The following is an 11,159-nucleotide window of genomic DNA, read 5'->3' as shown; positions in this document are numbered from 1 at the left end:
ATGTCTAGTCCAGCTGCTTTTGCCATGTTTATTATCTTTTCTAACATTTGTACTACCTGTATAAGCACATTCAGAACCAAAATGCTTAATTCCAAGTGTGGAGTTTACTGTCTTTGATGGTAAAAAAGATTTATAAAAAAATATTTGCAAATCTTTTCCATCTTCCATCTGTTTGTTATACTTCCTCTAGCTTCATCTTTAAATTTCCGTGGGAGGACTTTGCTTTGTAAAGCCTCCAGCCAAGTTTTCATTAAACTGTTTTACCCTACATTGTTTCTCTGCATTTTATGAGGCAATACTGCTCACAATCTTCCACCATTCTCTCCATGAGTTTACAAATGAGTTTATTTTCTAAATGAGTACCACCTTTGACTGCCATACATCTTTCTTGGTAAGTAAATCAAACGTTTACTTCTGAAGGTACTTTTTGGGCTCCTTTGCTCTCCTTGTTACTGCAATTTTTATACATCATTTACACTTCTGTATGAAACTATGATATTGACCACTGTGTCATCTCATTTTTATTTTTCTAGCTTTTGTTTTATTTTGTTTTGTTCTAGTGATCCACCTTAGTACTTCAATGCTTTTGTTTAGGGACTTTGCCCTGAAAACCTTGTGTAGGCATAAAGTATATTCATCTTGTCTTAGAGAAGAATAAAGATATGGAAACCAGAAAAGTGAACATGATGATTAGCTCATCTCATACAATTCTAACATCCACTCTCCCCTTTTGGTACTCTCCCCAGACATACAAAATGGGCTGTGAGATGTACATTTTATTAAAAAATTTAACTATTCTTCAGACAGTACATAGATTTCCCAACCAAAGTTCTTGTGTAGTTTGCTTAGACAACTGAAATTGAAGGATGTGTGGCAGATGAAGGTGACTCCTCATGAGTGCTCTTCAGCCAGTTTTTCAGTTTTTGTCATGGCTTCTTCAATGGATCTGACCATATAGAAGGCTTGCTCTGGGAGGTGGTTATACTGACCTGCCAAGATTTGCTGGAATCCCTTAATGGTTTCTTTCAGGGGTGCCAACTTCCCCACATGTCCTGTGAATACCTCAGCAACCTGGAATGGCTGTGACAATTAATACTGGATTTTCCTGGCCTGAGACATTGTCAACTTGTCTTCTTCAGACAACTCATCCATACCAAGGATATCAGTGATGTGCTGAAGGTACTAATAGTCCTGCAGAATCTTTTGCACACCTCGGGCAACATCATAGTGATAATTGCCAAATGTTAGGGTCCATGATCCGAGAAGTGGAGTCCAGAGGATCCACTGCAGGGTAAATGCCCAGCTCAGCACTGGGCTGGGGCAGCACAGCGGTAGCAGGAGCTAGGTCAGTCAAGTCATCAGCAGGCACATAGATGGCTTGCACAGAGGTGATGGAACCCTTCTTGGTTGACGTAATTCTTTCCTACATGGTGCCCATATCAGTGGCCAAAGTGGGCTGGTAACTGACAGCAGAGGGGATTCTGCCTAGTAAAGCAGAAAGTAGTACATCTTGACTCACTTGGTCTCTGAAGTATTCAGCCACAGTGAGGCCAGTCAAGGCTACCTGAGCCTGAGCGCCCAAGTGGTTCATTCATCTGGCCATATACCAATGCTACCTTGGAAGTGGCATCCTTCAGAATGATGACACCAGACTCAGTCATCTCATGATACAAGCCATTGCCTTCTCAGGATCTTTCACCAACACCAGCAAACATAGAATAACCACCATGGGCCTTGGCAACATTGTTGATTAGTTCCATAATAAATATGGTCTTTCCCACACCAGCACCACCAAATAGACCGATTTTGCTACCCTTAGCAGGCCAAAAGATCCACAACTCTGATACCAGTGACCAGGATTTCGTGCTCTATACTCATCTCTATGAATTCAGGAGCCTCGGCATGAATTGAAGCAAACTATTTGGTTTTGATTGGACCCCTTTCATCAATAGGCTCTCTAGTCACATTCATAATTCTTCCTAGATTCTCATGTCCCACAGGGATTTTGATTGGGGTACCAGAATCCAGGACCATCTGCCCTCTCACCAAGACTTCAGTACTATCCATAGCAATGGTCCAGACTGTGCTCTCACCCAAATGTTGGGCTACCTCCAGAACCAGCCTGGTTTACCTGTCCTGCACTTTGAGGGCATTGAGGATGGTAGGGAGCCCCTCATCAAACTGCATGTCCACCATGCTACTGATGACTGCCATGATGTACCTGCTGGCTGCCCGCTCTTAGGGGTGAGGGATGTCAAGGCCGAATAGTCCCGGGCCTGCTGGAGTGCTGCGTGGGCTGCCCACAAAAAGGTTTGGGTCTGGGGCAACGGCACCGAGGCCCTGAAAGGCACCTGAGGCCAAGGCTGTGGCAGCGTGGCTCAACAGCCCCAACATGGTGGAGTCTGGGGAGAGACTGAACCTATTCTTCTAGCTTTGTACTCATTTTGGTCTTTGTTCTAGCAAATCAGTGGTCCAATTTACAGGGACAACTGATTCATTAATGAGTCTTTCTACATGAGTTCTTTTTATCATAGATTTAGAGATGTGTCATCTAATTCAATACCCTTATTTTACAGATGAAGAAGATAAGTTCTAGTGAGTTTAGGTGATCTGCCCAAAATCACAGTGGCACAGCCTGTCAGTAGGCAATCACAATGCTACAAGACTTATATGAAAACCAGGTCTATTACAAGAGAAATGAACAGGAATGTGGAACCCAAAATATTAAGTCCTTAAAGAAGTTCATATATTTATGACAGTACAACAAAAAGAGTAGGAGAGAACAGCAAGGAGCATGGCAGGGGGGGAAGGTACAGTAACCCCTCCTGAGAGGAGGGAACGAGGTGATGGTAAAAGGCACATTCTCTTCCCTTGGGAACCCTGGACTATGAAGCTAGGAGGGTCTGCCTATTTGCAAAACCCCCTTTCCCAGCCTGACATAAACTGATTCATGCCTGCCTTGCCTCCCAAGGACAAACAGGGAATCCAGCTTGGCGTGCAAATTTTGTCAGCTCTGGGGGTGGTTTGGAGTTTTGGTGGCTTGACACATTCAGGGCTTCCTGCATACTCTGGGTCCAGTGTTTCTGGAAAATATAAAAACTCAAAAAGACAAGTTTAGGGGACTCCTTAACAGTCCCAATTGGTCAAAGGAGTATGCGGATGTCAACAACCCTTAGTAAGCCATAAATTCAAAGCTAGGTCTCTGCCACCCAACCCATTGTACTACACTGTGTCTAGCATGCTGTAATCTGTTAAAATAGAGCATTTCATTTTTTGTAGTGTTTTTTGGATAATTACCTTCTCCAGTGCCTTCTGATTCTTTTCTCACAGAATGCATTTATGTTATATAATCATGAGGCTTCTGTGCAGTCTACAAGTCTTTGACTCATCACTTATTCCTTATTAATGTTTTCCAAACCTTTTTACAATCTTGATTTATTCCTATCTTTGTATTAAAGTCAACAAGTATCAAAGTAGATATTGATTTAACTTGGAGGGCATTATCAAATTCTTCATATTTCTTGACTTCATCTTTTGGAATAGATTTCAATGCAAAAATTGTAATTATTTTTATGGTATGCTCTTTGTGAATATATATAATATAATGAGCATTATAATACAAAATGATCCAATGTCTCTTGAATTTGTTTCTTACTGCCTTTGGATGCATGATAAAACCAAACTTTCCACATTCTTTCTTTACTTCTCTAAGGAGAAACTGTGAAACATCTTTCCATTTATTTATCGCTAACTTTCTTGATTCTTCAGTTTTTTTTTTAACTTCAAGAATGTCAAGATTTATATAATTAATTCCTCCAGTCTGAATGTATATTCATTAATCATTAGTTAAGAACCTTATATTTTGAGTACCAACAGCTAAGTTAAAACTAATTGATGGTCCAAAAACTGTGATTTTTTTTTTGCATCTTCCATCCTCTATTCTGTGACTCTGTTACCATCACTGTAGAATAAAAAGAGACACACAGGACTGAAAGTTATTTCATAATTTTGTTTTGTGGGTTGCCACCACCAAAGAATTTGAAACTAAATGGCCTGCCTACTAGTAATGATAGGTAGTTGAAGAGGGCTATAGATGATGAGAGGTCATGCTTCCTTCCAGACACCCCAGCAGTTAGTGTTTTTTTTTTCTTCCTCAGTTACCATGTATTTATTTTGTTTGTGTAAATGTCTCTTCTAAAAAAGATGCAAGTTTCTTAAGAGTAGAGATTATTTTATTATCTTGTTTTCCCAGTAGGTAGTAAAATCTCCATAGTTATTTAGTGAGACTTTGGTCAGAAAGCAGATGTATTATGCTGCTGGAATGATGCTTGAAGCCTTCCTAGAAAGGTAGAACCTGTTAGCACTTCTCTGTTGGCAAAGCCTTTGAGAACCCAGATTACTTCTTTGGTACAATGAGGCATTGGAGTAGGATGCTGCCAAATTATTGTTGCCTAAACACACCTTTGATCAAGCTATTCTACTCAGAACCTCCAATGGTTCCCCATCACTGAACACATTAAGTTCAAATTCTTTATAATCTGTCATTCAAATTCAAGGCTTTCTGCAGGTCTGAGAATACTTCTAGTCTTATTTATTACTATCTACAAAGAACACCCTACACTCCAGTCAAACCAGACGACTTGCTTTTTCTCATATATACAGTATACTTTCTCAGTTTTCTAACTTTGTTAATATTGTTCCCTCTGACTATAATTCATCTCTACTGGTAAATATCCCACTCATGATTTGGGATTCAGTTCAAATGTCACCTCTTTTATGAAACTTTTCCTAATCCCTCCCAACGGGGCATAATTTCTACCTCCTGTGAATAGATAAACAATTTAATTTGTACCTTTGGGGGCACTTAAAATCTGCCATAAATTAGAGATATTCATTCAGGGAAAACATTTCCCCCCTTATCCCTTTGTTCCTTGACTATAACTGGGGATAAAAATAACAGTTCTTCCAAGAATCATGTTTTATGCTCACTGAAAAACTGCTAACGACCTGCATTCCTTTTGAGTCTTGTTGATAGAATCTCAAAATCTTCGTTATCTCATGTCTGACAAAAGAAAGTACATTTACTAATAGATGTGAAATTAAGAGAAAAACTAGTTTTAGTTCCTGGTCCCCAAAATTAAAGGGATTATTTGCCTCTGAGATTAAGTTTGTTAAATATTTTAAAAACTAAATTGCTTACTTGGCTTGGTGATGATCAACCTTCTGACATGTATCTTGACTATGAAAATGCTCATATACCTACCAATACAGGTTCCATTTTCAACTTTGGTCATTCCATTTGGACAAAGATCAATGCATTTATAGCCACCACGTGTATTTTTGCAATGCTGATCTGGTCTGCATACATTCTGTCTGCATTCATTCACATCTTGATAAAAGAAGGAAAATAATTCAAATTGAGAATGGCATTCCTTCCTATATGGAATAATAAGCAGCTTAGGTTGCCAAAAACAACACCACCATATAAACCAACATGAATCTCAACCAATGAACCTCATTGCCCATAAGACTCATTTCTACCACAGTACTATCTCTCAGAGTTGAGATTAAAATCAAATCAGATGATGTAATTATTTTGAACAAATACAGAAACATGTAGATATCAAGTATGATTACTATAAATGCTTATATATGTAGACTTAGGCTTGACATAGTATGAATTTATTTAATCCTTATTAATTTCAAATGATATATGATTTATATACCTTGATGCTGCAAATCTCCAAAGAAGCCACCAAAAACACTACAGTAATATTGCAATGAGAAAGTATAGATTATGAAGGTAAAAAAGACTAAAAAAAGATGGTAAAGTAATAAGAAAGTAAAGTAATGAAAATACATCATGGTAGCATTTGCCTTCATAGTGTTTCCAAAATGACCATATGAATATAATGTACTTTTTTTTTTTTTGGTGTAGACCATGATTTCATTTGTATGGGAAACTGCCAGTGGGGAAATTCACTCAGCTAATGTAATTTGGTACTTGCTCATCAATTTGCAGTGTTAGAAAGCTGTGTGGTGTACCTAGAGATTAAGTGACTAGCTCGGGGTCACCTAGCTAGTGGCAGGGCTTGAATCCAAATCCTCTCTACTTCAAAGCTGGCTGTCTATTCATTGTGTCAGTCTGCCACTTGTGTATAATAGATGTCCTGAATATACATCTGGCACTGCTGTGTATGAAGTTGTTTGGGCTACATTATAAAGTTACAAAAAAGTTGTGGACTTAAAATTAGAGTCCATTTCCTACCCATGCATTTTCTGCCTTTAAGTTGATAACCAGGTTCACATCCACAGTGGAAACTTCCTATGGTATTGAAACAGCGCTGGTGACAGGAATTAGATTCTTGACATTCATTAATATCTATCAAGAAAAGCAAACCATTAAGAATAAACAGCTGTGACTCAGGTATATTTATTTTACATATTTAGTATTTCATATCCTGTTTCAATTATTTGTACTTATAATCATCTCTCTCTCTAAAATCTTCTTCAAAACCAATCTAACATATTATTCTAATGGGAAATACCATGTCTGTGGCACTAGTAATTACCCAGTCTCCCATTTTGTACTGTCAAGACTATCTTCATTGTTTAATAGGAATGTATGTGTAGAGAACCTATCAGATTGCATGCTATCTTGGGGAGGAAATTAAAAACTTATGGGAAGAGAATGTTGAAAACTAAAAATAATTTAATTTAAAAAGGCTATCTTTGACACTTCCTGCTTTCTTACTTCTCATATGTACTCAATTAACAAAAACTGTCTATTTACTCTATGCTTCAACCAAACTGTACAGCTCCCTCTGCCTGGATCACACACAGTACCCTTTACTCACACTGCTCCTTTTAGTTTTGACTGCTCTTTCAATTCTCCACCTGTTGAATTCATACTTATCCTTTAAATGAATTGAGATTTGATGATGAGGTTGTATAAAATGCCAGAGTTTCTAGATCTCTCTGTATAGGTAATGATTATTCCTCTTAGTCCTAACAGGGGGTCATCTCCAGTCATCCTGATTTGTATCTTGCCACTGGACCCAGATGGCTCTGGGGGAGAAAGTGAGGCTGGTGACTTTGCATAGCCCTCCCTCACTTAAATCCAATTCACTTGCAAGTCATGGCATCATCTTCCTGATGTGATGGTTCTCTTTGAGAATGAAGGGCACACAATAACAACAGGCATAACATAACATCCTGTAATACAATGGTTCTTAGCATTGTTTTGTGTGGGTGTGTGTCATGGACCTCATTTAGCGATCTGATGAAACCAATGGACCTCTGATTTGAATAATGTTTTAAATGCATAAAATAGAATACACAGAATTATAAAAAATTATATTGAAATATAGTCATCAAATAGTAAAAAAAACAAGTTCACAAACCTCAAGGTAAGAACTCTTGCTCTAATGCATTTATCATATAATAGAACTCTAACTTTACTACAGCCACCTGTGTAATCTTTCCCAATGAGACATTAAGGTCCTGGAGTGCACTGACTATATCTTCCTAAAACCTCAAATTTCCCTTTAAGCTTTGCATAGTGTTCTTAACACTGTGAGTAATGGCCAAAGGTTTATTTTTTATTGATATTGTAAGTAACAGATATGACAAACTACTGTCTAATCCATTCAATTGTTACACAGATGTAGAGAATATGCTAATTACAGTACTTCTTTACTTCAAATATCTTACATTCCTCTGACAAACTTCAATTATGAAAAGTTATTGATGTGTTGAAATGATAACTACAGGGGGGGAAGAGAATTTTTGTAAAATCTCTTGGATTCATCCCTTCTTCTCTGTTGTACTGCTATCACACTCATTATTTCATGACTATTGCTACAGTAGCCTTCTAACTGTCCTCTCAACTTCTCCTGTTTAGCATACCATCACTGTATAGGATGATCATTGACAATCTTCTATGACATGATTTTCATCAAGTAAGTTTTCTAATTAAGATGGGACAATGGCTCATTGTTGTTACTGTATCAAAGATTCCGATTCATTAGTCTGTAATTCAAAGTCTTTTATCATCTGATTCCTCTGTACTTGTCTCTCACTCCAACATGACCCATACCATCTCTCTGTTCTGACTGGTGGCTTTTCTGTTTCTTATGCAAGCCACCCTCATTTCTGTCTGTGCTCGTTATTCTTTATTCTTTCTCCCTCTAATGCTGTATACTAATTTATCTTCCAATTCACATCTTATACTGTCTCCAAGTTCCACCTCATCCAAAAAACTTAGCTTCCACTTCACTAAATTTCCATAGTATTTATCATTGCCACACAAGCTAGCACTTGGTTATATTCAACCTTGAATTATTCTCATCTCCCTGACTAAACTGGAAGGACCTGTGTGTAATATGCATCAAACAAAATGTCTCCATTCTCTTACATACCCTGACAGCTCAGCCCATCAGTTGTTCGCCGAAAGCCAATTCCACACCTGACAACACAACGATAGGAGCCAATGGTATTGTCACAATCCTGACCTACATGGCAAGTATATCCACCCAAAGCACATTCATCGATATCTGCAACAAAGTTTCAGTTAAGTGGAGTAAGTTGAATACTTAAGCTAAGAAACTATATTAAAGTTGAGAGATAAGAGGCGAATTACTAGACTTCTCTTAAGAAAAACATTTGAAAATTGAAAAGAAGCCTTTTTAGTCAGTGGTCAGAAGTGGAAAGGGGGATTACATAAGGTAGTCAGTTTCTCCCTTTTGAATACAGATGGGTTCCTTCCTAGGTTGAAAGTGGGATAAAACCTTCTCTCCTTCCCTTTTTTCTTTCAGTCATCAAACTAAATTCTTCTCTATTTTGCAGCAGAGATTTTTTTTTGTTATTTTAGCTTGGTGGACACAGTTTGCCAGTAATGCAATTCGTAGGCTCCTAGATGTAGAGTTAGAGTGAACCTGAGAGGCTACATAGTTCACCTTCTTCATTTTATAAATGAGGAAGCTGCATGACTTTTTCATGGTAACACAGCTAGTAAGTGTCAGAGGTGGGATTTCAACCCAGGTTCTCCTGACTCCAAGCCCAGCACTCTATTTTTAAGCTGTGTTGCCTCTGAGGCTGCTTAAGGTGGCAGTTATTGCGGACCTAGTCCAACAGTGGCAAGGCTAGTGATCTTGAGAGGAAGGAAGCCTTAGGCAGTGCGTGAAGCAATATCCCCCATTACTTCAACCCCTGGTAGAAATGAGTGCTATTATTTCAAGTTTATTAAAGGTTATTAAAGCTTAACACTGCATCGAGACTTTGGGGTGACCTGTATAACCCACACCCTCTGATTACAAACCTAGCGCACTGCTCTCTTCCACAAATGCTTTGCCAAATGTGAAACAGTTAAAAGTCGTGAGCTGTTATCATCAACTTGAGGTCAGAACTTGAGGAGAAGCTAAGGCTGGAACGTTTATTCTTTTTTCATAGCTTTGGGAAAATATTTGTCATTGTCAGAACGTCCCTAGTGGTTGTAGCTTTGTGAATACCTTGACAAGTTCTTCCATCAGCAGCTATAGTGAGGCCTTTGGGGCAGGAACAATAATAAGTTCCCACAGCATTATGACAGCTATGAGAACAGGGATTTCGAGCTGCACATTCATCTTCATCTGAAAGGAAAGAATCATATCTAAATGTCATTTAAAAACTGTAACTTAAAGGGATTTAGGATCAAAGCCTTGTTTAAATAGTGAGTCATAATCATTCTTGTATATCGAAGAGGAAAATAATTTTTTAAATGGTTGCTCTCATCTTAAAATATACACACTAAAAGCACTTACCAAAAATAAGGTTTTCCCCCTAATCTCCTCTCCTCCCCCCCCGCCCCAAATGCTCTTCATGGTTTTCAGACTCACAGGTTCAGTTGTCTAAAATCTATATCAGCTATTCGATAAAAAACAAATGTACTGCATCAAAGCCCCCGTTCTCCAAGAGCCTGTTCCCCCCATGCTTGGATGCCCTGATCTGTGGTTGTGGCTGCTCCGTGGTTTCCTGATACATGGGCAGGTGGGGTGGCTTGGCTCAGCCTCATGCCCATCATCCTCTTCTAAGCATTGAGCACTTCTGAGGCTGGGTGAGTAGGTGATTAAGCAATTGCTATCACATATGTGACAGCCGCATTATCTCATCCCAAGTGTTTTCTATGTAAACACTTCAATTCTGTCCTTGGAAGCCAATCCTGGAGAAGTTTACCAGACAAATTGATGCTTATTTTTTCACTTACCAGCACAGAAGGGTCCAGCTGAATCTAACACAAACCCAGAAGGGCACTGATTGCTCCTGTCTCCTATCATGGAAGAAACCAGGATTTATTGGTGGGTGAAAACATAAACACCTCATTTTTTTTAATACAACCTACACTGTACTAATGTTGCAACACAATATTTGAAAACACGTTAATGGGGAAATTTTTCATGTTTTTAATCTAAATACTGTATGAACTATAATCCAGAGGCTGTTGACATATTGTCACCAGCTGCAGATTTCTGTTTAATTTGTTTACATGAAGTCAAAGGAAAACTTTAAAATGTTATTCAGGGGTAACTATAAAACAATCAAATGACTGTTGACATGCCAGATTGGGCACAGAACAAAGTCCTCATTACCCTTGCAAACATTACTCAGAACTTTCCTCCTAATAGGAGTAATTTTTGTCAGGCAACCTTAAGAAGTTTGCTGTAACAGATAATTTCACTTTCAGAGAATGTTAGAGCTAAATGATCACCGAGTCAGTGCCTTGATTTACAGATGAACAAACTGAGGCCTAGGAGGGTGAAGCGACTTATTCAGGGTTATATAGGTAGTAAGGCTCAGAGCTAGGATTTGAAGTAAAGTCCTCGGATTTCAAATCTAGTGCTTTTTTAAAAAAAAATCATTCTATATATTTTAAATCTAGAGACTAAATGACTAGGAACAGAGGAATTAGATTGTGAAGACAAACTCTTAAGCTCTAGTCAAACTATCTTCTCCCCAACCATGTATTTATAAAGGCTATATCCTTGCCTAGATACATTTCCTCATCTCTGCCTGTAGAAATGGCTTCTTTCAAGGGCCATTTGAGCTACCATATCTCCTGAAAGTGATCTCTCCATATTCACTTTTTTTTTGAACATATTGTCTAGATATCTTTTTTGTTTCTA

The 11,159-nt window shown here is 38.3% G+C and overlaps 1 protein-coding gene and 1 pseudogene across 1 annotated transcript in view; both read right to left on the bottom strand.

Annotated features, from left to right (window-relative positions):
- Positions 1-11,159, bottom strand: part of HMCN1 (hemicentin 1) — a 514,591-nt gene that overhangs the window by 20,508 nt on the left and 482,924 nt on the right. Inside the window, exons 98-102 of the mRNA XM_069074427.1 lie at positions 10,244-10,306; positions 9,510-9,629; positions 8,421-8,555; positions 6,269-6,382; positions 5,264-5,389 (exon numbers count right to left, since the gene is read on the bottom strand). Coding sequence (XP_068930528.1) covers positions 5,264-5,389; positions 6,269-6,382; positions 8,421-8,555; positions 9,510-9,629; positions 10,244-10,306 — 558 coding nt within the window. The remainder of the gene's footprint in view (positions 1-5,263; positions 5,390-6,268; positions 6,383-8,420; positions 8,556-9,509; positions 9,630-10,243; positions 10,307-11,159) is intronic.
- On the bottom strand, positions 488-5,255 carry LOC138151005 (ATP synthase subunit beta, mitochondrial pseudogene; annotated as a pseudogene).

Source organism: Petaurus breviceps, unplaced genomic scaffold, assembly GCF_028583685.1.
Source record: "Petaurus breviceps papuanus isolate PSGF00001 unplaced genomic scaffold, PetGlider_PUasm1.0 90895, whole genome shotgun sequence".
NCBI lineage: Eukaryota > Metazoa > Chordata > Mammalia > Diprotodontia > Petauridae > Petaurus > Petaurus breviceps.
The sequence above is the reverse complement of the archived record's forward strand: the minus strand, read 5'-3'. Positions and strand labels throughout refer to the sequence as shown.